Genomic DNA, 25,182 nt, shown 5'->3' with positions numbered 1-25,182 from the left:
ACCCCGAGCCCCTGGGTACCCCTCACTGTGGCCCTCCAGCATCCCAATCGGAGCAGAGCGCTCACGGAGCAGCTTTGCCTTTAGAAAGCAGCTTTCCCTGGACCAGGCCCCAGGAGATCAATAACCACCAGAGAGAGTCCAGCACCTCGTGATGCCCTTCCCCTGGCTCGGGCCTTGCAGAGCACTTGAGGATGTGTGTGCCCGGAGCTGATCCCGGCACAGAGGGTGGGAAGAGCAGACGCCGGCACCGGGACACTTTTCCACCCAACAGGAAAGCCTTTGGGGTCAGAGCAAAGGGGACGATGGTTTTCAAGCAGCAGAAGGCGGAAGGTTTTTCCTGGAAGCCGATGGGGCTTCCTCCTGAGGGCAGGAGCGGGGCAGAGCTCGCTCCAGAGGCGCTGCTCAGGAAGCAGAACAGCTCAAGGGGGAGACATGGGACAAGCACAGGATGCCCCAGCCAAGCCCCTCAGGCTGGGGTGTAGCCCTGGGCTGTCATCACCAGCACTGCTAATGCCTGACACCAGGAACAACAGGGCTGGAGCCATGTGGGATGAGATGAAGGTTTGCCACATGGTGCAAAACTCGGGAATGTTCCCCTGGGAAGGCTGGTCCCCCCTCGCCCGCAGCATCCCCATCACCCCCTGCTCCTGCAATGCCTTCCCTTGTCCCTCCAGTGATGCGAAGCGGGATAAGCTGAGGATCCTTTCTCAAGTAGAGATGAAATAAATACAATAACGAGCTCAAATCCGGAGGAAATCAAGACAAAAGGCAACATCTTGTGGAAGAGAGTTTGTGTTTCCAGCTCCTTACGGGATATGGGCCGTCAGACAGCAGCTCCCATCCAAGAGCAGACTCGGATGTGTTTCCACGGGTGGTGATGATATCGTTCACTTAGTTCAACCACCACAAGAAGTGTTGAAGTGGGTTAGATAAGATCTAAATGAAGCCTGATTTGAAAGGAAGAGCATCAAAACCGGCTCCAGAGGTGGGAGCCAGGGACGTGCCCTGGGCTATTGTGATGCTCCAGTGGAAGCCTGGAGAGCTTTATCAAGGGTGAATGTGAATCGGTTCCAAGGTCCTTTTAGCTCTAGAATAGTTCAGCTTGAAGGAATGGGTGGAAAGAACTCAGTTTGTACCCACGAGAGACAGGACGTGGAGTTAAGAGACCTGAAGCAGCATCATCCCCGAAGGCATCTTGGCACCCGAGGGAGAAGGACGAGGACAGAAAGAACTTCAACACAACAGGAAAGCAGCAGTTTAATAAATACTCCACTGGAGGAGGGAGAGATTAGCCAGTTCTAAACACAACCTGAACGGAAAGAAACACAGTTCCTTGTTAGCTGCAAAAAGAGAGACCCAGAAACACTCGCAATGGGCAACTCAGAGCATGGGCTCAGCGCAGGCCCCCGCTCTCTAAAGGTGATAAAGGTGGCAGCAGCCGTTCCAGTGCAGAGAAAAGAACCCAAACTGGTGAAGGGGAGAGGGACTGGTTTGCTAAATCAATGGCAAAAGAGAAAGCAAAGGTTTAACGGGGGGGTTTTAGTGCACGAAGATCGGTTTGACCTCAGGGGAAGTGCAGGAAAGGGCAAACGAAGCCAATTCTTGCCTTACTTTTGGGGTGGTGTTGGCCCCGACCTCCTTGGGAAGTCAGTGCAGGCAGCTCCTGGGAATGCTGCTGTGGAGCAGCTGGGCTCAGGCACTCCCCAGCACATGGAAGGGGGGGTGAAGAAAAGGCTCTTTTAAAAAAAGGTGCATTTTTTTTCCATAGAAAGTAACAAAAAGAAACCCCAAAATTTGGCAAAACTAGCTGAATGCTCCGTACGGATCTTCCCGGCTTTCCAGTGGGATGCTGCAGAATTCCCGGCCCTTCGGAATGAGACATTCGTCATTCAGGTCCAGGAATTTCAGCTCCGTCACTGCTTGGCCCGAGGCCTCCCGTGTCCCTTGAAGGCAGAACAGTGGCTGGGGCCGTGCGGAACCAGGGGAAAGGAACTCCAAATCCATGGGAAGGGATCCCTGCCTGCTCCCAGCGCCACAGCGAGCCCTGGGTCTGCAGGCACCGGGCTCAGGGCCGTGCCATGTCCCTTGTGCCATCAGAGCCAAGGTCCAAACCACCCCGAGGGTGCTAACAGCACCCTTATGTACCCGCTACCCCACGGTGGGACCTTCCAAGTAACCCCCAAAGCATCAGCGACCTGCAGCATGGCCTGGCCCCGAGCTCGGGGTGATGGGGTGCCCAAAGCCCTCCAGATGCAGTGCTCAGGAGCCGAGGGGACGTTGGCATGGCTGGAAACTCGGATGTGGCAGCGGGATGGATGGGGATGGAGGAGGGAAGCTCCCCCGGCTGGTTCTGTTGGAGGGGAGGAGAGGCCGCAGGCAGCAGCGGTGCTGGGAGGGAACAGGATTGGTTTCAATAACCTACACGATAAAGGGCTTTGAAAAATATATCTCTCTATACTTTAGATCATATAAATGACGTTCTTCTTTCCATAACATTCCGCTATATCCTAGGATTCCATCGTCCTCCTGTTGCTCCCAGAGCCTCGGTGCGCACGAGGAGGTAACGGATCCGTGTTTCGACTTCATTTGGGTGTGAGGGGAAAAACCAACTTCAGTTCATTTGAGTGGGAATTAACGGAGCAGCGGACGTGCTCGGGAAAGCTCTGCTCCGAGAAGGGAATGTGGAGTCGGGATGGGTCAGGGACTGGATTTCCTTCAGGAAAGCAGCTTGCTGTGCGCACACAGCACAGACCACATCACCACAATGAGCTTGGGATAACCGGAGTCACTGCAGGTCACTGAGGCTTTCTGCTGCCTCCCCTTTCCATCCCTGCCCTCTGCCCACAGGGAATGGCTCCGGCTGCAGGGCCTGGGCAGGCTCAAGGCAAAACCAACTTCACTGCCCACCTCCAACAAAGAACTGCTCCAGGGAACCAGCAAACAGACACCAGAACATGAGCCCAGCCCCGCGCAGGCAGCGGCTCCACGCTCTTCCTGACAGGGTTTAAGAGACCTACATGGAATTGCAGCTCTTCATCTACCCAAAGCCACCAGCAACACGTTGTGGCAGTGCTCTCCCCAGCTTGTGCCAGCAGGACCTGCCTCTCCAGGGTCATCCCGTTGGGTTTGCCATTAAACCCAGTGCTGCAGCGGCCCGGCACAGCCACTGCCACCCGTTTGCAAAGAGCCAGGACGTGAAGCAAGTGCTCCCTCCTTCCTGGCGTTCTTCCCTTGGGATACCTGTCCCAACCCGATGGAGGGATCCCAGCCAGACAACAACAGCTCTCACACAGCTCCTGCTCTGAGACGGGGCTGCTCCAACTCAAGTAGCTGCTGTTCTCCCTAAGCAAAGGTTCCAATCCCACTTGTCAACCAAACAAGCTCCTTCACAGCAGGCTCCGAACCATTCCAGGGAATCCCAGCCTCTAAGCTCAAATCGACTGCAAATGATCACCATCAGGAGCTTCTGGGCTCAGAAAGAACAGGAGCTGCAGTTGTTTGGTTTGAATATTGGCTGGCAAGAGCCTGGAGGGAAAAACCCACGTGCTTTATGGAAGCGCTCGGGATAAACAGCTCCTTCTTGGCCCTTTCCCTCAAAGCTTTAGCAAAGAGCTTCGCAGGGTTGAGTTGTTTCTCCAGCCTCTCAGAGAACTGCTTTCTTCTGATCCAACCCTTGGAGTGCCTGCAAACCCAGCTCTGAAGAATCCTCCTACCAAGATCGTCAGCTCAGGGTAACAGAAAAAGCCAAAGAGGAACACAAACATCATCAACCACCTCAGCACCCGCAACTCAGGGGCTGCCCTTCCCTCTCCCATTCGCCCCTGGGCAACTTATCTTCATCAGAACATCAAGTCAGTAGATTTTGGGTGGGGGGGTGGATCTAAGTTTCACCCAGGCCAACAGGGGGGAATTCATGGGCTCCAAGCAGCGAGGGGCAGCTCAGGGCTCACCACACCATGTGCTCTTCACCCCTGGTCGCTGCCGCCCGCAGGTGAGCTGTGACGGGATCGGATCCAGCAGGGAACGGGGCACGGAGCTGATGCCTCGGTTTATTCCAGCTGCCAAGGCCCTTAGTTCACACCAGAACAAAGCCAACACTTGCTCCTTCAGTTTTCCTCGGCGAGCTGAGGATCTGGCAGGGCACACCTCGCAGTTCAGCGCAGCACAAGGGCACCTTTGCCTTCAAGAGCTATCCCTTCCCACGGAGCGGTTCAGTATCTCCCCTTTCCAGCAGCACCAGATGATACAACTCCGGTTCTGCTCCAGCTGGGGGGGTATTTGGCTTGAAGGGAAACCTCAATCCCTTCGCATTAGCTGTTAGTGGCACAGTCTCACCTCACTTCTTCTCTCCCCCCACCCTGTTTTCTCTCCCTGAACTCCCACTGCTTGAGTCCATCCTTGGCCTGGGGTCGAGATGTGAGCCAGGTCCTTCCCTCCCGGCCTCATACGCTGCTGTCCTCGAGCAGGGGCTCTTTGCCATCCGACCCCCCAGCCTGAGGGCTGTGGGTGTGGGTCTGGGCTCCGTTACTGTGCTTCTTGTGGCTGCCTGATCTCAGTGCAAGGTTGTGTTCTGGAATGAACAAGGCCACCAGGAGCGAGAGCAGGACAGAACAAGCCCCGAACAGGAAAGGAGGCCCTGGGATGATGCTGCTCTGTAGGGAGAAGCAGAGGAATGGTTAATGCTCAAGCACGAGGGAAAAGCAGCCTAAAAGGAAGGACAAAGCTGACTTACCTCATCCGTAGGGTTGGCCATGTTGGGTTTGGAGGCCTTACCCAGCGTTTCCACCTCAGCCATTTCATTCAGCTCCACGTGGAAGAGATAGAAGACGAAGCCATAGAGCGCCGGCCCCAGGCCATTACACAGACCCCGAATCCCAGTGATCATCCCCTGCACCACACCTGGGGGCAGAGCAGGGAAAGGAAGATATTGCTCCAGCTGCCTACCTCAGAGAACATTCCCTCCCAAACACAACTGAGAACAAGACACTCCGCAGCTAGCGCATGGTTCCTCCACCACCAATTCCAACACGGTGAGTGCAGGCTCCCGCTGGGATGAATCCATCCCATGACTTACCCTGTTGGTCAGGGTCTGCGTTCCGAGACACCATGGCGCTGATGGCTGGGAAGGTGATGCTGGACATGGCAGCCACGGCTCCTGCAGCCCACATCATCCTGGGGGACAGAGGCAGTGGTTAGGGGGCAGGATCTGAGGCAGCAGCACGGCATCACCCTCCTGACAGGGCACAGGGAGCTGCCCCAGAGCCACAAGTCAAACATGAGCCAACCCTTACCAAGGCTGCGATCCGAAGCCGTACCAGGCAAGCTGGAGGATCTGGAAGCCTAATCCCAGCAGGATGGTGTTCTTATTTCCTATGGAACGCATGAGAATTCCCAACACCACTGTCTGGAAAGAAAAAGAGGTGCTTTGCAAGGAAGTGCAAAGGAGGAAGAGAGCACTGGAAGGCAAGAGGATGGGAATCTGAGGGAACACGTGCTGGTGGGACACTGACTCCTCCACTCCAGGAACACCATGTCAGAACCCAGCACATCCCATAGCACAGCCCAGCCCAAGAGACTTCCACTTCTCAGCAAGTTTGGACATTCCTATAACCAGAGTGCAAGAGCCAAGAGAGAAACTGGTGCTCACCTGAGCCAGGATGGAGAGAATTCCAACAACTCCAATGAAGGCTGCCACAGTCTCCGAGGAAAAACCAATGACCTGTGAAAACACCACAGAGGGACTTTTAGGGCAAGAGATCCGGGCTGGATGGGAAGAGCCACCCCACCAGTGTCACCAGGGCTTGCTGCCACTGCTTAGCAGGTACCTAAGCAGCAATGAGCCGTCCCTTCCTCTGCCCCCTCTGCCACAGGAATCAACTGGAAGATTTTCCTCTGCATGGCACTGAGGCCTTGGCTAAACACTTCCAGGGCTGGTGACTCCAGCCCTGCCCTGGGCAGCCTGTTCCAATGCCTGAGCACCCTTTGGGGAAGGAATTGTTCCTCAGCTCCATCTAAACCTGCCCTGGTGCAGCTTGAGGCCGTTTCCTCTTGTCCCATCCCTTGTTCCTTGGGAGCAGAGACCAGCCCCCTCCTGGCTCCAGCCTCCTGTAGAGAGCGATAAGGTCCCCCCTGAGCCTTCTCTTCTCCAGACTAAACCCCCCAGGTCCCTCAGCCGTTCCCCATCACACTTGTGCTCCAGGCCCTGCACCAGCTCCGGTGCCCTTCTCTGGCCCCGCTCCAGCACCTCAATGTCTCTCTTGCAGTGAGGGGCCCAGAACTGACACAGGATTTGAGATGCAGCCTCACCAGTGCCCAGCACAGGGGGCAATCACTGCCCTGGCCCTGCTGCCACACTGGTGCTGATACAGGCCAGGATGTTGTTGGTTTTTTGGCTGCCTGGGCACAAGCTGCTCGTGTTGGGCTCTCCTGCATTCAGAGCCTCACGTCATGGCAAGAGACTGACCTGTCGCAGGTACAGGAAAAAGCTGGAATACTGGCCGGCTTCGGGAAGGTAGGAGAGAAAGACGGTGATACAGATGAGCAGCACTGTAGAATCCTGACCCACTTTCCGCAAGGACTGGAAGGAAGAGGAGTGGGGAATGACATCAATTGAAGGAAAAAGGAGAGTAAACATCCTGAACTATTCTCCAGGTACAGAGAACAGCGAAACCAAGCGCTTGAGTCACCAGCTGCCACCTGAGAAGTGAAACCAGAGCAGCATCCTGGAGGAAGATGCAAACACTGCCACAGCACGCCAGCCTGATGCACAACTGCACCAGCTCACACCCTACAATGAGCTTTGACCCTACATTTATAGCCAAGTGCTTGTGATCACAATTGCTTTATCCTCAGGCAGCCAGCAAAGGTGCACTGCAAAGCTCCTCATCCTCAGCAAAGCTCCTGAGAAGCCAGAACACAAAAGACTTCTCCTCACCCAGTACTAATTGCTAAGTAATGGAATTCATATTCCAACAACTGCGGCACGTTTCCACCAAGAGATGCTCTTGCTTCAGGACATCTGGAGCTGCTTTTACATGGTTTGTAGCTACAGGAAAAGGGTTGGAAGCTGCTGGGCAGCTTTATGGATGTGCAACCTGGAGATGGTACCTTCAACAAGGTTAACGTGAGCCTCGCATCCTGCCCCTTTTGTGGAAGGCATCTTCCTTTTGAGAGAGATTAAGAGAACTGAAGTAAACCAGAAGGCCTAACGTGTGGAAAAGCAGCAGCAAGATGACTTACAGCGAACGGGTCTGCTTGTTCCCAAGAGATTGGAGCTCCCCAGGAGACCGGGCGCATCTCCTCCGGCAGGGACTCCGGCACTGCCAGCAGGATGAAGGCGATATCCAGCAAAGCCACACCTGAAGCCAGCACCACCACCAACGTGTCACCATAGGCCTGGGAGAGGTACGCCCCGATGGCTGGGCTCGTGACCAGACTAGCAGCAAACGTGGCTGACACCTGGAAGCAGAAAACACGAATCCAGCCTCTCCTTCCTAGAGCCTGTTCTCGCCTCCTGTGGAAGCCCAGGGGAGGGGTTTTGCCATCTTTGCTGGAGATAAGGCAGGTAAAACACTGAAAGGTGACATGGTGTCTAGAGGCAATCCAGCAAAGGGCAATTAAAGCTGTCCTAATAATTCAGGAGCCCTATAGAAGGGGCACAATCCCAGCCTGGTTTGGAGAAGCTTCTGACCAGGCTGGTTTAAAGGCTGAGCAACAACACAGCCAGAAACACTGCAGAGAAACAAGCAAACAAGTGTTCACAACCCGTGTAGATGAGGCCCTCAGTGCCATGGGTTAGTGGTGGCCTTGGCAGTGATGGGGAATGGTTGGACTTGATGATCTTAAAGGTCTTTTCCAAGCTGGTTGATTCTATGATTCTAAGCCCATTCTAATGGGCTTAGAATTCGAAGCATTTTAAGTCCTAAATCACACACAGAGCAACAGGGAGACTGTGTTATTAGTGAAGCACATATCATCTTTTGACTGATAGTGTTCTCAGGCTTGACAACCAATCTCCCACCTCATTTTGTATCTCTCCTACATGCGAAGCCCCAGATATGTCTTCCAAGAGACAAGGCAGTTGTGCAGCTCCTTACCAAGCCATACGCCGTGCTGCGCTCATGCTCCTGCGTGATATCAGCAACGTAGGCAAAAATCACAGAGAAGGTGACAGCAAAGACTCCAGACATGGAAATGACAGCAAAATACCACCTGAAAGAGGCCGTGCCACAGAGTTAGAGAGCATCCTCACCCCGGTGCACAGATGGGCAATTCCATCATCCTCAAATGACCCACGAATCCCCCATCGCTCTGCTCACACTTGTGCCTCTCCTCAGAACCCCTCGGTTATAACAGGAGACAACTCACCACGGACTGATCTTCATAAGGGGAATTGGAGCACACGTGAAGAAGACAGTGAGGAGGAGGAAGGATTTCCTGCCCCAGACATCAGAGAGAGCACCAATCAGTGGGGCACTTAGAAAAGAAAGCAGACCCTAAGACAGACAGACAGGACGACAGACAGAAATCCCTCAGTCAAATTCTCATTGTCGACAGCAAGAGCTTCTGGCAACACTAAGCTAACAGTGTGAGGAGACAATCCAGCCCTATTTCCTACAAGCAGGCAATCACAGAACCCTTTGTTAAGCTGCTGCCATCCTTTTAGGGATCAAAACCTATCCTCAAGCAGCTCAGTGCTGCTTAAACCCTCCAGTTCTGAGCGACTGCTCTGCCTGCGGCTGTGGTCACCCCCAGGCATGGGGAGCTGCCCTAAAGAGATGCTGGCACAGCTCCATCCCATGAACATCTGCTGCAGTTCCAGGGAAAGCTCTCTCTTTTAGGTGGAGCCATGACAGACCTGACGAGATGCCAAGGCCATTAAGCACAAATAAAACTGTTCCATGCCTTTCAAACCAGAAACAGGCAGGGAAGAGCCCTCGTGTGTGTGTGGAAGCGCCCAGCTCCCATGGAAGCAAACCTCCTCGAGATCCTCTTGCCAGAGCCAGGGTCTAACAGGCTGTTTTGCCACATTCCCAAGTGCTTGCTCATTATAGTTGCCTTTAATTCTCCTCTGGGAATGCTGGTCTAGTCCAAATCCATGCCATGGCACACTCCCCACCTTCTGTCAGGGAGAGCCCCCTAAGTTCCAACTTCTATGACTGCTGAGTTCAGATAGCATTGATTTTTCATGTTGTTACACCCCAGAACACGGATCCGGGGCTGATCTCACACTGACTGCAACATCTGCAGCTGAGACACAGCTGCTATAGCCCCAAACCCAGGCTGACAAGCAGCATGTTAATACTGCTCAGTAAAATCAACTGCACCAGACACCCAATGTCCACACTTTGACTCTTCGTTTGGCTTTTGGTTTGCCAGGAGCACCCCAAACTGGCAGGGGGCTGGAACTAGATGATCTTAAGCTCCTTTCCAACCCAAACTATGATTCTATGAACATGTATCTAGCCTAGGTCATGCTTTGCCTAGAAAGGTTGGACCAGATGATCCTTGAGGTTCCTTCCAAGCTGGTGTTCTGTGATTCTATCATCTGGCTGACATCAGCAGGCCACATGGATTATCATGGCTTGCCACCTTCTTGCCCTGATCACAGGTTCAGATGCAAGCCTGGAAGGAATATTCCTTACCTTGACTCCATGAATCAGGCCGTTCATCAAGAAGGTGTGCTGAGGGAAAGTCTGGTGTAACACCTAGGGAAAACAAAGCCAAAGCAACAGAGGTAGCAGCTTGTGCAAAGCCCCTGGCAGGGAGAAGCCTGGAAGCTCTTCCCTGGGAGGGTGCTGAGGCGCTGGCACAGGGTGCCCAGAGAAGCTGTGGCTGCCCCATCCCTGGCAGTGTTCAAGGCCAGGTTGGACACAGGGGCTTGGAGCAACCTGCTCTAGTGGAAGGTGTCCCTGCCCGTGGCAGGGGTTGGAGCTGGAGGAGCTTTAAGGTCCCTTCAACCCAACCCATTCCATGATAACCAAAGCCTCCTTTTGCATATTTACCTAGAAATCAGAGATCAGGTCAAAAATACACACTTCAAGGTGTGCTGACAAACGACCATCAGAAACTGAACTGGAGAAGCTGAGAAATGCCCCACCAGGAGTTTACAGCTCCTTGACTAAAGGCTTAAATATCCAAGATGATCTTCCCAGTTGCTTTAGGAAAGCTCTCCCTCTACACTTCACTCTATTGCTGCCTGTATTAATCACCCCTCAGTCAATCCCAGACGAGCCACTGGCTCCAGCAGGAGCATGACTTGGCATCGGAAGGAGCCGCCAGGAAATTGTCTCTGTGCTTTGATGCCCCAGAGACTGACAGTGGCAGTACAACAAACCCCTCTTTTATCCCTAAATAAGCTTTCAAACCTCTAACTCATGCTTTGCTCCAAGTTAAGCTACAATAAGCACGAAAATCATTGCCAACTCCAGAAAAAACTCACTATTGCTCCAGCTTTTCCAGGTACAAAGCATTACATCTTGGTTTCTACCCCCCAGACTCCAAAGATCTCTGCCCAGGGGGGTCTCTTGTCCCCAAGAGGCAGGATTATCCCCAGGGATTCTCACTCACCGTTAGCATTGGCGTGGTCAGCAGCCCCCAGGCAAAGAACTCCAGGAAAATCACCACCACGGCGTGGTACACGCTGGGCTCTCCAATCCCCTGTCGCTGCAAAACAGAGCTCCATGAGTAACACAAGCACATGTATCCCAAGCCACGACAGATTTGGACATGGAAACATCATTGGAATGTGTTGGAAGGGACCTTAAAGCTCCTCCAGCTCCAACCCCCTGCCACGGGCAGGGACACCTTCCACTAGGGCAGGTTGCTCCAAGCCCCTGTGTCCAACCTGACCAGCGTTTCTCCTAGGCTAAGAGTTGGGTATGAACTTCCCCACAGCTGCTGGACATTTCTACCCCGTGCTCTTGAGATACAAGTTACTTCATGCCCCAGAGAGGTGCCTGGGTCAATGTCCTGCTGCACCACGTTCCCCGTGATGCATTCCCAGGGACAGGAGCTGTGGGAACTCGACATGTGAAGAGCAATCCCTTCCCCAGCTCCATCCTCCCAAGCAAACCAGCTTTGTTTTGCAGCTAACATTGCATCTCAAGCAACCACCACAGCTGTGAGGCCCTGAAACATGAGAGGAGGCAGCAAGAGACATTCTTGTGCTGAAATGGGGTTTAATAAATGACTATTAAAGCTGCTTCAAACACAAATCGACAGCATCAAGGCAAGAGGTGGGGATGCTGCTGGTTAAAGAAGGCAGTTTTATTGCACACAAAGCAGAGGATGTTTTGCAGCAGAAGGAGAAGGTGGTGTGAAGCTGTGCTAAGGAGCACAACCATTACCCACCTTTCTCCAGAGAGCAACCCTCTCCTCCTCCTTTCCTCATCCCTCTTCACCCTCTCAAGCAGTTAAACACTTCTCCCATGACTGCAGCAAGACGAACTCGAAGGAGTTCAGTCCAGCTCTAACCTGCTCGCAGCTTAATATCACTCCTTCCACTTAGCAACCACCTTAGAGGGTTAGTCCTTCACCCATGCAGCAGAGCTGATATCTCACAGAGCCTGTGGTTGTCTCACTGAAGCACTTGAGCTGTGGGAGGACACTCAGCTACTCCCATGAAATATGAAGATGCTACATAAAACAACAGTAAAAAATACACAAAGAGGCACCAGAACAGGGGCTGGGGATGGAGCTGCTCTGCCTCAAGAGCACATGCCCAAAGGGGAAGCGCTTGTAAGCGCCTCAAGCTCAGGGGCACCACTTCAAAGCTCATCCCTACAGCACTGCTCATGGAATGGTTTGGGCTGGAAGGGACCTTAAAGCTCCTCCAGCTCCAACCCCTGCCACGGGCAGGGACACCTTCCACTAGAGCAGGTTGCTCCAAGCCCCTGTGTCCAACCTGGCCTTGAACACTGCCAGGGATGGGGCAGCCACAGCTTCTCTGGGCACCCTGTGCCAGCACCTCAGCACCCTCACGGTAACTGCTGCTGTTCTCCCGCAGCACCGAGCTCCTCTCAGTGCAGGTGAACGTTCCTCCGAGCCCGCGGCCTCGCACCCCAAAGCACCCCGTTACACATCAGCGCTGCCAACGGGACTGGCGAGCACCCGCGCCCGCTGAAACGGCGGCGATCCAGAGGCCTGCGTGGAGGGGAAGAGCCCCGTCCCCGAGCGAGGGCCGAGCCGCGCCGCCTGCGGGGCCCCCGGCGGGAGCAGCGGCCCCGCGGCGGGGGTGAGGCCGGAGCGGCCCCGCACAGCACCGGCCGCCCTCCCCGCTCCCCCGGCGCCCCCCTTGCTCACGCCGGCCCCGTCGCGGATGACGATCTTCTTGGCCAGCAGCACGCTGCGGTTGAGCCGCTTCTTCTTCTTCTTCTCGCCGGTCATGGCGCCGCCGGGCCGCTGCCGTTCGCCGGCCTCCGCGCCTGCCCCATCGTCCCTGCGGCGGGCGGCGCCGCGCCGAGCCCGGGCCCGGGCACAGACCCGCACCGGGCGGGGGAGCGCCGGGCCCGGGGCGAGGGCGAGGGGGGCGGCGGCGGCGGCGGCGGCACTGCCCCGCCCGCAGGCCCCGCTCCCGTTACCCGGGCGACGGCGCTGACGGGCACTTCCGGCGGGACGCACCTTCACCTCCCATTGGCTGCTCCGCCTCTTCCCTCTCGGCCGAACGGAGCGGTGATTGGCTGAGAGGAGCCGGAGGGATGCGGTGGGCGGGGCTTACCGCCGCCTCGGCGGGGCGCGGGGCCTGGTGGGATGCGCCGGTCCTCCCGGTCCTCCCCCGGGGCGGCGGCACAGGCACCGGCAGCGGCTCCTCCCGCGGCGGCCGCCGGGGCCTGGGGCGGAAGGGACGGGAGCTCCTTATGGCTGCCCGGGGACCCGGCGGCAGAGCCCCGGTCCCCGCTGCTACCGGCTCACATCGGTGTATCTCGCTCCGGAGGCAGCTACAGCCGGTCCCTTCCCCGAACCACCGGGAGGTGGCGGGGCACAGCCGGGCCTGGGGGCTCCGTCCCACAGGACCCCGCCCGCCCTCCCCTCCCGTTATTGTTCCCCCCCACACACCGAAGCTGCGGAGGGACCGGAGAGCGGAGCTGCCGTGAACCGGCTCCTCCCGCGACCGCCTGCGAACGGGTTGGGAACAGCCCCCGGGCAACGGGCGAGGGACCCGGCGCCTTCCCTCGGGCCGTCCCCGGGAACGGGCACCCGGAGCCGGGGCCCCATCAGAGACTCCCCACTCTGAGAGGTCGGGGGAGCCAGGGCCCGTCCCGGTGCTCTGCGGCAGGTTGCAAACCGAACCGGGGGACCAGAGAAGCGGCTCCTTGCCCTGAGTTACCGATCGCACTTGCGGCACCCACCGGCCGCTGCCCCCGGCAGGCACCGAGGAGACGGCGACACAAAGGCGGCCCCCGGGAGGCTCCGGTGGTGCCGGTGCCAGCTGAGGGGCGGGGAAGGGTCCGTCCGCCCTCATCCTCCGCTGTCCCTGAGCGCCGGGGCCGCGCCCGCCCTTCCGGGGCTCCCGCAGCCCCCGTGGGTGCCTCGGGGGGAGCAGCGGGTCCGGGGCGGCGGAGGATGCTGGGGCAGCCGGAGGGAGCCGGGGTGGGGCGGCGGGGGCCGGGAGGGCGCAGGATGGAGGATGCTGGGGCGGCCGGGGGGGGGCCGGGGCGGCGGCGGAGCGCTCGCACCATGACATCAGCGCGGCGCGGCCCCGGGGGAGCGGGCGGGGGGCGGGAGCCGGCGCGGCGGCGGCGGCGGAACGGCAGCGGCGGAGCGGAGCGGCCCCGGGCATGCTCCCGGAGCCCAAGTATGACCGCTTCCGCGACGAGCCGCTGACCGCCCCTATGCCGTCGCCGGTCCCCGGGCCGAGCCCCGCGGCGGGCGAGGAGCCCGAGCCCGGTACCACCTTCTGCGCGCTGCTGCCGCGGATGCCGCAGTGGAAGTTCCCCGGTCCCGGCGGCTTCCTCGGTCGCGGCCCCTCCGCCGGTACCGGTGGCGGCCGGGACCTGTCAGCGCCGGCCCGGGCGGGCCCCCCCTCGGCGCTGGCCGCCGTGTTGGCCGCCTGCGAGCCGCTGTGCCCCGCCGCGCCGTGCGCGCTGCCGGCGGGCGGTCGGGCGCGGGGGGCGGCGGGGCGGGCGGCGGCGGCGGCGGCGGGGAACCGGCCGGGCGCGGAGGAGTGGAGCCGCAAGGGCAGCTTCATCCGCAAACCGGCGCAGGGCTGGCTGCACCCCGACGAGCGGGTGCTGGGGCCCGGCGTCTCCTACATCGTCCGGGTAAGTCCCACCGGAGCAAGAGCCCGGCGCCGTGACCGCGGCCAAGGGGATGCGGAGGGGTCCCGGGCATCCATCCCCGGCTTATGTCCCCGCCGCCCGGCCCGCGTTGGCTGGATCATCCCGGGAGGGGCGGCACGGCCTCCCGCACCGGCTGGGGGTGGGATGGGCCTGGGGGGGGGTCAGGACTGGGGGGGCTTCAGGGCTGGGGGCAGCCTCGGGGCCCAGCAGGAGTCAATCCCTCCAAAGGCATCATGAGCCATAGCGCCGAGATGAGTTTGTCGGGTCTCAGCGTGGATTCTGGGCATGCAATGGGATCATTTGGGGTGGGGGACAAAAGGGTGCTGCGTGATCCCTGGAGCCCGCTTGGAGGGGGCCCTTCTTGCTGACACCCGGCTCTTCCTCTCCCCTCCTCTTCCTCGCCTGCCCTGGGCTGGTGGCGGTGGCTGGAGGAGGCTGCTCTGACCGTGTCCCCCCCTCCCGCAGTACATGGGGTGCATCGAGGTGCTGCGCTCCATGAGGTCCCTCGACTTCAACACCCGCACACAGGTCACCAGGTACGGCCCCGCGCTCCCCCTGCACCCCAAAACCAGCCCCCCCAGCGCCCTATGGCAAGGCGGGGGGGGACACACACAGGGCCAAGGGGCTGGGGGGAGCCCTGCCCCATGGATCCACCCTGCACACAGGGCGATGACGAAGGGCACTGCTGCGGATCAATGGGTGGAAAGAGGAGAAGGGAGGTGGCCCTGGCCGGGATTACGTACCGCGGCCGTGACGTGGGGCAGCACTGCGGGGAGGCTGCGGTGCCCGGGGCTGTGGGGCTGATGCCGGGGGGCAGCCGGGAAGGGGCTGGGGGGGTTCCAGAGCAGTAACCGGGCCCGGGGCCGTGGCTTGCAGGGAAGCCATCAATAGACTGTATGAAGCGGTACCGGGCGTGAAGGGCATCTGGAAGAAGAAGGTGAGTTTCCACTCAGTCCGTCCCCCCCCGGGCTCCTTCCTGGGGCAGGGTGCTGGGGGTGCCTGCCTGCTTCGTGGGGCAGAGCCTGGGGTCTCTTGGGGCACCCCCTTTGCCTCCTTCAGCCCAGGAAGCCTGGACCCGATGGGCTGCATCACCCCCACGGTCTTCTCCCCCTGTCAGGCCCCCAACAAAGCCCTTGTCTCCATCCTGGGCAAGAGCAACCTCCGCTTTGCCGGCATGAGCATCGCTGTCAACATCTCCGTTGATGGGCTGAACCTCATGATCCCCACCACACGCCAGGTCAGAGCCGTCCCCAGGGCTGTGGCACTGCCACCTCCCAGCCCTCTGCCTCCTGCCGCAAAGCGGGGGGGCTGGTGGCCCCCACTCTAACCCCTGCCATGGGCCATGTCCCCCCCACAGATCATCGCCAACCACCACATGCAATCCATCTCCTTCGCCTCCGGTGGGGACACGGTGAGACCCTGGTTGTCATCCCTTGGGGCTGAGCCAAACTGGCCCCAGGGCAGGACATGGGGCTGGGGCCCATCGCCTCGCCCCAGAGCCCCCAGCCCTGCCCCTCAGCTCCCTTTGTACCCCCAGGACACCACAGACTATGTCGCCTACGTCGCCAAGGACCCCATCAACCAGAGAGGTGACGCTGGTCTGGGAGCTCTGTGGATGAGGAGGGATGCGCTGGGGGGATGAAGGCTGGAGGATGGGGTGATTCCATCTGGGGGGCAGCTCCCAGAGGGGTGATGGGAGTGCGGGGACACGTCTGAGCCATCTGTCCGTCCACAGCCTGCCACATCCTGGAGTGCTGCGAGGGGCTGGCGCAGAGCGTCATCAGCACAGTGGGACAGGCCTTCGAGCTGCGCTTCAAGCAGTACCTGCACAGCCCCCCCAAGGTGGTGGTACCCCCGGACAGGTAATGGGTTGTGAGGGCCCCACTGCAGCCCTGGGCATGGCCCTGGCGCTGAGCCCCTCAGGGTATCCCCGGCTCACCCATCCCTGGTGCAGGGCGCTGGGTGCGGAGGACTCGGCCTGGGGGGAGGATGAAGATGCGGCCGAACACGATTATTACAACAGCATCCCGGGGAAGGAGCCGCCCCCGGGCGGGCTCATCGACTCCCGGCTCCGGCACGGCACCAGCCTGGCCCACATCCGCACTCAGCCCTCCGGCTCCATCCCCTCCAGCCAGGTGAGCCCCCGCGGGTGCTGCCAGCGCTGCTATGGGGGTCCCCAGCAGGTCCCCCCACAACACCCTCACTGTCTCCTCTCCCCAGGGTGGGTTTGCAGCCAGGCGAGACCAGAGCAGCCAGCCAGGGCCAGCCTGGGACCTGGAGAGCCAGGGTGGGTACCGCAGCGGGGGGGACCCCACAATGGGGGTCCCCATGGCTCTGCCCTGCCTGGGCTGGTGGTGATGCTCCCTCCTCGCAGGCCAGCCCGGGGATGGGTACCTGCAGGCCGATGGCCACCCCTTGGGACCACGGGACTACGAGGAGCACATGTACGTGAACACACAGAGCCTGGATGCCTGGGAGCCAGAGGCAGCGGCGGCTCGAGGGGTGCCGGAGGAGAGCCCCAAAAAGGACCTCTTTGATATGAGTAAGCCACTACACTGGGGGGTGCTCATTGCATGGCCCCAGCTTCATGCCCTGAGGGGTGACATCCCACACCCTGGTCCTACAGGGCCGTTCGAGGATGCCCTAAAGCTCCACGAGTGCATTGTGGGGGGCAGCAGCAGCCCCCCCATCGAGGACCAGTGGCCGAGCCCTCCGACGCGGAAGGCTCCCATTGCCCCCACTGAGGAGCAGCTCAGGCGGGAGCCGTGGTACCACGGGAAGATGAGCCGGAGGGATGCGGAGAGGCTCCTGCAGATGGATGGGGACTTCCTGGTGCGGGACAGCCTCACCAACCCAGGGCAGTACGTGCTGACCGGCATGCACAGCGGGCAGCCCAAGCATCTGCTGCTGGTGGATCCCGAGGGAGTGGTAAGGACAGGGTGCAGGGTGGGCGATGGGTGATGGGGATAAGGGCAAGGTGGGAAGGATGCTGGAGGCCACGGGCTGCAGGGTTGGGCGGGCAGGCACTTGGGGTTGCATGGGGAACCTGCTTACCGGGGTTCAGGAGCACCGTGGCCCCCCCAAACCCCCAGGTGAGGACCAAGGACGTGCTGTTCGAGAGCATCAGCCACCTCATCAGCCACCACCGGCAGAACGAGCAGCCCATCGTGGCCGCCGAGAGCGAGCTGCACCTCCGCCAGGTTGTCCAGAGGAAGCAGTGACACCGGGGGGTACGTGAGCCCCCGACCCGCGGCCCTGGCACCGGACTCACCCCAGCCCTGGGGTAAAGCCAGGGTCCCCTGCGCTCCCCTCCTCTGGTTGTGCCTGGCCCCACACCCTGGGATCAGGCTCCCCATTCCCCCCTCCATGGTCCGCATGGGGCCCTTTTCCCAGCCGGACACGAAGACGTTTATCCCACGTGTGCAGGTGAAATGGTGCCGGGTGGGAGCCGGGAGCTGCTGTGGCGCTGCCAGCCCCGGCGCCGGCTCCATCCCGACGCAAGGAATTGGTCTCTGGGCTATCATGGAGCAAACAGGGTTGGGGCTGGTGCCAGGAGCCTCATCCCAGGGTGGGATGGGGCAGGCAGGCTTGGCGTGTGTGTGTGCGTGTATCCATGTGCGTGCGTGTATCCGTGTGTGTGTATCCATGTGCATGTGCATCCGTGTTGGTGCACAGGTATGTGAGGAGCACCCTTGCCCACCGAGCTGTGCCTCTCGCCCAGCGCTGCTGCTCAGGACCCAGCTCCCTGCCTCGGTCCCTCCTCTCTGCCAGGACATTCAGGGGGTGCCCCAATCCATGGGGTCCCCTATCAGTGTGGGCTGCAGCCCCTGCCTTGTCTCTGCCTATGGGGCTGGAGGTCCCTGTTGGTCCCACATTTCCAGCTGGATTCTCCCCAGGAGCGGCTGCCATGAGGGTTCCCGGTGCCCCCGAGCCCCCACAGCCCTCCCCAGGCTGGGGCCGGGATGAAGGTGCTGTGGGGAAGGTGCAGGGCAGGGGTTTGCTCCTGGCTCTGGCTTGTAAGGCCAAGGCTGGAGACGTGTCCCAAGGCCTCTGGGACATCCCTGCTTCTCCTGGGGCTTGGGCAGGTTTTTATGGCATACACAGCCCTTGTCCAGCGTGTCTGGGGCTCGTGCTTTGGAATACGTTTCTAATTAAACCTGGAAATGAGGAAGGTGCCCGGGTTGTTCCTGCTGGGATGGGGGTCCTGCGCCCAGGGGCCGGGACGGTGTCTCCATCACCACCACCTCCTGGCTAATCCCACACTGGTGCTGGCAGCCTGCTCATCCTGGCCGGTCACACTCGTCCCTGCCCCTCTGCATCACTCTGTCACCCTTCTTCATATGGATTACCCCCCGGCTCCAAGGGGTGCTGGTCCTGCACAGCATCTCCTCCTCGCACCCGGCATCTCCCTGCCCTGCCTGCTCCCTCCTGGCGAGGCCTCGTCTGGCTCCTGCCATGGCCAGGCTGGCACCGAGCAGCCCAACATGACTCGTCACCAGTCAGGAGCAATGGGGCCAGCACAGTGAGAGCCAGCAGGTAGGAATGGTGCTTGGCTGGCATCAGTGGAGGCAGGAGAAGGCTGCCCCAGTGCTGCTCGGGGGTGTTCCAAGCTGTCTCCGTGGCTGGGCACCCGTGCTGGTGGGCAGGAGGCTCCCAGCATGTCCATTCCCAGCCCTGGCACCACCAGCACCCACCTCGGAACGGTGGGTTCCCTCTGCCCCGTGCTTGGGACAGTGTTTTCCAGGATGCTGGGCTGGCGCTGGCTGAGTCAATGAAGAAAATAAGCCCCTCAATAAAGGCCAGTAATGAATGTGTAATTTTCCATTGATAGTTGAATACCTCCAGGGATGAGGCGCTGCCATCTCAGCTGCTATTTTTTGTCATGTAGTAATGCGTCTGCAAGGATAATTGCGCCGTTCCCTCAATAGCAGAGGCAGGAAAAGGCAGCGAGAGCCTGGACTTTTCTCCTTTCGCTGCCTCAGAACAAGCCCACGTCTTTGCTGGCTGCTGCTGGCTCTGTCCCAGTCCCTCAGCCCCAGAGATGCTGCTGAGACCTGTTCCTTCCTGGCATCCTCCGCTCCTGGATCTACGGAGGGGAGATGAGCAAGGAAAGGCATCCCTTCTGGCTCCGTGCTGCTGGGTGCCGAGCAAGGGGCCAGAGCCCATTTTGGAGGCCCTGGAAACCTGCTGCCCCTGTTTCTGTTTCAGCCCAGCAGCTCCCACCGGGAAGGGATGCCCCCAGCACAGCCCATCCCTATAGATGTGAGCACCCGTGTGAGCTCCTGCTGCCAGTGTGGGGTCTCTCCTGCCTTCCCTTCGCCGGGAACTGGGGCATTTGGGACCTCTCCTGCCTCAGACCTGGAAGCGCTGCCGGGAGCTGAGCCCAGGCCCGCTCAGTGCAGGCAGGAGGCAGCTCCGAGCACCCCGGTCCCCTCGGCAGCGCTGGCCCAGCTCCAGCTCTTTGTTATCTCAGGGGAACTCAACCATTTCTGCACCGTGTTTACCCACCGTTGTGCAGGGTGGAGGAAAGGCAAACACCAGCCTTTTGTTCCCCTTCCCGACAGCCTCGGCCTCCTCTCCCAGCGTCCATCTGCCTCTTCCTCCCCCATGGGACTGGGGACTCAACTCCTCCCAGTGCAGAGCCCAGGGTCCAGGCAGGATGCTGCCACCCCCCTTCCCCACCGCTGCCCCAAGACATCCCTGCCCAGACCCCTCCCGGTCCTGGCTGGTTCCTAGTCATAGAATCATAGAATAATTAGGGTTGGAAAGGACCTTAAGATCATCTATCTCCAGCCACGCCACCCGTCTCCTTTTATCAGCTCAGAGCCAGGATGCAGAGAGCTGAAACCTCCCACCTCTTGCAGTCACTGCCCAGTCGCTGCAGCAGCCCCCGCAGAAGGAGCTCGGCATTCCAGGCTCTCCTTCCCGGCCATCATTCCCAGCCCTGGGGTGACGGCGCCGTCCCTGCAGCCTGACAGCATCCCCAGGGCGGCAGCCAGGAAGGAGCAGCCGCCGGCCCCTGTCTGTGCCACCGTCCTGCTCGGTGTGTCCTTGTCCCCAAGGCCATAAATCATGCGGTGCCTGGGCTGCGACCGCTCATCCGCAGCACCGGGGTCTGCAGTGATGCCCCTGGGACACTCCTGACATGGTGCCCCCTCGACCACCGGGGCCGTGTCCTGCCCCAGCGCTGTCCCACCAGGTCCTGGTGACAAGGGTGACATGTGGCTGCCCCCCAACTCCTCCAGCCACCACATTCAACCACTTGATGCGCTCGGCGAGTCCTCCAGCTCCGAGCGCTTCTATGTACTCAAAGCCCGGCGAGGACAGCCGGGATGCGTCCGGCGCGGGGGGGGACACGGCTCCATGGCGCTAACCCCGTTCCGCGCTGGGCTGGGGGGACAGAGGGCTGCTGCCATCCCGCTCCCGCCCGCATCCCGGCTCGGGGACGTTCCCACCCCAACCGCGGCGCTCCCGTGGGCTGGCGGCCGGGTGTCCCCGCACCCCCGAGCATCAGCACCCCGGGGCCGCTGGGTGCCGGTCGCGGCGCTGTCCGGCGGGGCGCGGTGCGGGGAATTGCGGGGGCGCCGCGCTCGGAGGATTACGGCGGCGGCGCGGGGAAGGAGCGGAGCCGCCGCCGCCGTATAAAAGCGCGTTCGCGTCCGCCCCGCCCGGGCTGCGGCGGCGGCGGCGGCTCCGCTCCAGGTGCGGCGGCTCCGGCAACTTCCCGCTCGCGGCGTCGCTCGGTCGCTCCGTCGGTCGCTCCGGTCCCCGCGTCCTGTCCCGCAGCGGCTTCCCCGTGCTCCGCGGCCGCTCCGTCCCATCGCGTCCCTCGGGCCGGCGGGTCCCGGCGCCCATCGGCGCCACCGGCTCCTTCCCGTTCTCTTCCCGTCCCCTTCCCGTCGGCGCCGCCGGTTCCCTCCCATCGTGTCCCCGTCCTCTCGGGTCCCGCTCTCCCGGTGCCGCTGGTCGCTCTTCGGGCTGCCGGTCCTCGGTGACGCCGTTGCCCTTCGGGTCTCTTCCAGCCCCGCAGCCGGCGGCAACATGTGGCTCCTGGAGCGGCTGCGCGGCGTGGCCGAGAACGGGTCCCGGGGCGCGGGGCCGGACGATTCCCCCCGCGGGTCCCGCTACAGCAACGTCCTCACCCCCGACAAGATCCCCGACTTCTTCATCCCGCCCAAGCTGAGCGCGGCGCCCGCCGAGGCCGAGGGCTCCGAGCCCCCCGCGACACCCACCCTGGGCCCCTCGGCCTCGGAGCAGGACCTGGCCGGGCGCAAGCCCCCCCGCAGCCCCCGGGCCTCCAGCCGTCCCCGCGCCCGCGCCGCCGGCCGCCACATCATCCAGATCGAGAGCGCCGAGGACTGGGCGGCCGAGGGGGGCTTCGGCACCAACGTGGACCCGCAGGCGCAGACGGCCATGTCGCTGCCCTACGTCCCCAAGGCACAGACCTCGTACGGCTTCGCCACGCTGGTGGAGAGTCCCCACACGCGGCGCAAGGAGTCCCTGTTCCACAGCGAGCACAGCAGCCTCTGCCCCTCGCCCGCCACCTCGCCCAGTGCCCAGCGCAGAGCCAAGCTCAATGGGGAGAGCGGCCCCCGGGCACCCGCAGACCTGGGCGCAGCCCTCATGCACCCCGGGCGCTACTTCAGCGGCGGCGAGAGCGACACGTGCTCCTCGGCCGAGTCGTCGCCCTTCGGCTCCCCGCTGCTGTCCCGCTCCGTGTCCCTGCTGAAGATCTTCAGCCAGGAGAGCCAGTCCAAGGTGATCAAGCTGAAGCACTCGGTGGCCCGCAACAGCTCCTTGTCCACCGACGACAGCTCGGCCGACACCAGCCCCAGCGCCCAGCGCCGCTCCCGCAGCGCCCCGGCCGGGACGCAGCCTCCAACCACGCTGCTGCCGCTGGATGCGCCGCGGGGCCGGGAGCGGGAGCAGAGCCTGAGGCTGAGCCGTGGTGGGAGCCTGCGCCTGGCCGCTGAGTACGACCCCTCCAACGCCCGCCTGCGTGTGCGGCTCGTCTCCGCCGAGGACCTCTACGATGCTCTGGTCGACCTGCGCAGCATCAACTGCTGCGTCTCGCTGTGCCTCAACCCCGGGAAGCTGCAGAAGCAGCGCAGCACCATCATCAAGAACAGCCGCAACCCCGTCTTCAACGAGGACTTCTTCTTTGACGGGCTGGGCCTCGGGCACGCCAGGAAGATGTCCCTGAAGCTCAAGGTGGTCAACAAGGGCAGCAGCCTTAAGCGGGACACGCTGCTGGGGGAGAAGGAGCTGCCGCTCACCACCCTCCTGGCCTTGTAGGTGCTTGCTGCAGCCCCAGAGGGAGCCTGAGGGGGGCCGGCCGTGACCCCCTGCCCTGCTGGAGGAGGGTTTGTTGTGTGGGGGTCCCCAGGGGGATGGTGGCACTGCCAGGGGCTCTGCCAGCTACATCCCTCCTTCAGCAGCGCAGGCAGAGCCCCTGCTCCCTCCCTGCTCCCTCCTGGAGTCCCGCTATGAGCAGGGAGCCACCATCCTGTCTCCACCAGGAAGGATGGAAGTCACCTCCCAGGCTCTGCCCTCCCCGGTGCCCGCGGTCTGCAGCCGGCCAGCACGATGCTTGGAGGTGGGTAGGTCTCTGTAGCATACGACCACCTCTCCCAAAGCCCCAGCTCCTGCAGTCAGGCGATAACATCGATCTCAGCTTTAATTTAAGACAAGTTTCTAGTCTTGGGAAGCGCAGAGGTGACCCAAGGAAGGGCTGAGGGAGGGATGAGTCTGGTTTGGGGCTTCTGAGCCTTTCCTGGGCTCTTTCCCAGCCCTGTGGGCCTGCAGATGTGCGAGTGGCCTTGGTCTGACACCCTCAGCCTCCCAGGACACGCTCCCCGTGTCCCGTCCCCCCCAGCAGCATCCGCTGCTGCTGATCCCTGCGGGAAGCTGCTCACAGAGCTTTAGGGTCTGCCCAAATCCAGGAGTGGCCGGATTCTGCTTGTGCCCATCCCTACCTGCAGGAGGGTGATGCGAGGCACTGGCACCGCCAGGAGGGTACCACTGGGGCTGGATGATGCTTCCCCACCCTCTGCCCTCCCTCGCCTGTGGGGCTCAGGGGTGTCAGCACCCACTGGGCAGGAGGGATGTGTCCTATGGGCCCACAAAGCTGCTGTGTCCGGCGGGACCTGCAGGGCTCTGCAGTATCCCTTTGGTCCCCACCAAATGCTCCCATCCTTTCCCATCCCAGCTGGAGGCACCGGGAGCCTTGTTGTTGCTTGGTGTGGTGTTCCCTGGCCTCGGGCTCTGCATGTCCCTATGGAAGGGAGCAGGATTCGCAGTGCTCCCATCCCTGCCTGTTGCAGCACGCGTGGACACCCGCACACACGTGTCCCTCTGTGTTAACCTCTGTCGGTGGCAGTTGATGTTCCTTCCTTGTCCTTTGCAGCAGATGGCACGTTTCAGTGTTGGCTATTTATATCCCAGGCTGATCTTTCCCTGTCTGTAAATATGTTCCAGGTACGCGAGGCATGGTTCTGGTAGCGCCGTGTTTGCATGTCGGGGAGGGGGTGGAGGGGGGGGAATATTTGGGGTGATCGTGGCTGTTTGTTGAGCTTGTGGCTGAAAACAACCCGTGCAGGAGGGAAGGAGCAGACACCTTCCTCCTCCGTGGGGAAGCTCCCACCTGAGGCTTCCCACCGTAGCCCAGGAGCCAACATGGGGATATCCCTGACCCCCGAGTGCCGTGGGGGTTCTGGGGCAAGAAGGGGACCCTGCTGCTGCCGACAGCCCAGTGCATGTCCCATCGGGGTGCTGTGGTCCCCGGGGCCCCTGCGCCTGCGAAAGGCCCAGGGGAAGGGGAACAGGAGCTGCGCAAAGACTTTGGTGCTCTATGAGAGGGTTTGGGGGTGACGTGTCCCCCCCAGCAGAGCCTTTGGCTTTGGGGAAGGGGGACGCTGACAGCAGGGTCCTGGGATGCTCCTTAGTTGGGGCTGGCCCTGGGGGAGACACAAGGGCCTGGGGGGGCTTGTGCTGTTGTCCCTCTGCCCCCCCCAGACTCGAGTGGCCATCGCTGAGCCCTGGGCTGTGCTGCTGCGGTGTGGGAGCTGGGGCTGCGGCCTGGCTGGGTTATTTCCTCCCTTGTAGCTCTTTTCTACTGTTCTTGCTTTGATATTTCTGTGGCTGGATTTAATGATGCATTTTTGGAGTGGAAAACAAAAATATATCTATATTAATATACCTGGGTGGAATGGTTCTTTACAGGTGACTCCCCCTTTTTAGTGCAATAAAGTCATTTCTAAAACAGATGCTGGTGGTGCTCAGGCTCCTGGTTTCCTCCCAAAGATGTTCCCTTTGCTTTTCACTGCTGTGGCTGTGGTGTCCCCCCCTTCCCTGTCAAATCCCCCCCCATCTCCCTGTGCTCCAGCCATGGAACAGTGACCGCCCTTCCACATGTTCCTTCCCTTTCCTGACAGGCTCCATGTGTTTCCAAAGCTCTTTCCTGACCAGCCGTGGGGTGAGGTGGGAGCAGATCTCCCCGGGGAGAAGCAGGAATGTGGGGAAAGGGGCCGTTGTGGGCATCGCCTGTGTGCGGACAGGGAGAGCCTCTTCCCATGGGCACCCTTCCTCCTCCTCGGCTGTGCTGGTGATGAAGGATGTGATGATGGGTTTGGGCTGTGGCGCTGCCCTCGAGGGGGCTTTTTGGGGGGCAGCTGACCTTGGACCCTGCGGCAGCGCAGGGCTGGAAGCGATCCCTGCTGCCCTCCATCTCCACAGCCCATTTCCCCTCCAAACCCCGGCTTGGTGACCAGCTCAGTGTGAAAACCAACCCGATGCTATGGAGCTCCCCGATGCTCCATAGCACAAGAACTGAGGGTGTTGGATGAGCTGCTCTCGGGGCATCCCCTGGCCCATCTCCCTCCCCTGCCCTGGCTCTCAGCGTTCC

At 61.0% G+C, this 25,182-nt stretch overlaps 3 protein-coding genes across 4 annotated transcripts; 2 read left to right on the top strand and 1 right to left on the bottom strand.

Annotated features, from left to right (window-relative positions):
- Positions 1–1,232: 1,232 nt before the first annotated feature.
- On the bottom strand, positions 1,233–12,604 carry LOC115618058 (hippocampus abundant transcript 1 protein-like). The gene is made up of 12 exons (XM_030509198.1): positions 12,304–12,604; positions 10,570–10,665; positions 9,645–9,707; positions 8,368–8,495; positions 8,097–8,211; positions 7,240–7,458; positions 6,464–6,577; positions 5,648–5,719; positions 5,292–5,404; positions 5,075–5,172; positions 4,733–4,899; positions 1,233–4,652 (listed from the first exon to the last, which is right to left on the bottom strand). Exons 1-12 carry the CDS (start codon positions 12,385–12,387, stop codon positions 4,443–4,445), a joined length of 1,479 nt encoding a protein of 492 aa, XP_030365058.1. The 5' UTR covers positions 12,388–12,604; the 3' UTR covers positions 1,233–4,442.
- A 1,111-nt stretch (positions 12,605–13,715) lies between these two features.
- On the top strand, positions 13,716–18,450 carry SHC2 (SHC adaptor protein 2). Of its 2 annotated transcripts, XM_030509197.1 has the most exons (13): positions 13,716–14,261; positions 14,745–14,815; positions 15,156–15,216; positions 15,397–15,516; positions 15,637–15,690; positions 15,817–15,868; positions 16,015–16,141; positions 16,234–16,414; positions 16,500–16,566; positions 16,654–16,821; positions 16,906–17,207; positions 17,372–17,509; positions 17,955–18,450. In XM_030509197.1, the coding sequence occupies exons 1-12, from the start codon at positions 13,779–13,781 to the stop codon at positions 17,498–17,500; spliced, it is 1,815 nt and encodes a 604-aa protein (XP_030365057.1). In that variant the 5' UTR covers positions 13,716–13,778; the 3' UTR covers positions 17,501–17,509; positions 17,955–18,450. The 2 variants fall into 2 exon arrangements, with proteins under 2 accessions (XP_030365057.1, XP_030365056.1); XM_030509196.1 differs by having other exon boundaries at positions 17,372–18,450.
- A 2,484-nt stretch (positions 18,451–20,934) lies between these two features.
- On the top strand, positions 20,935–24,541 carry C2CD4C (C2 calcium dependent domain containing 4C). The gene is made up of 2 exons (XM_030509199.1): positions 20,935–20,981; positions 21,302–24,541. The coding sequence occupies exon 2, from the start codon at positions 21,321–21,323 to the stop codon at positions 22,572–22,574; it is 1,254 nt and encodes a 417-aa protein (XP_030365059.1). The 5' UTR covers positions 20,935–20,981; positions 21,302–21,320; the 3' UTR covers positions 22,575–24,541.
- The last annotated feature ends 641 nt before the right edge of the window (positions 24,542–25,182 follow it).

This window comes from Strigops habroptila, chromosome 20 (genome assembly GCF_004027225.2).
Source record: "Strigops habroptila isolate Jane chromosome 20, bStrHab1.2.pri, whole genome shotgun sequence".
Taxonomy (NCBI): Eukaryota; Metazoa; Chordata; class Aves; order Psittaciformes; family Psittacidae; genus Strigops; species Strigops habroptila.
This window is presented reverse-complemented; position numbering and strand designations above follow the sequence as displayed.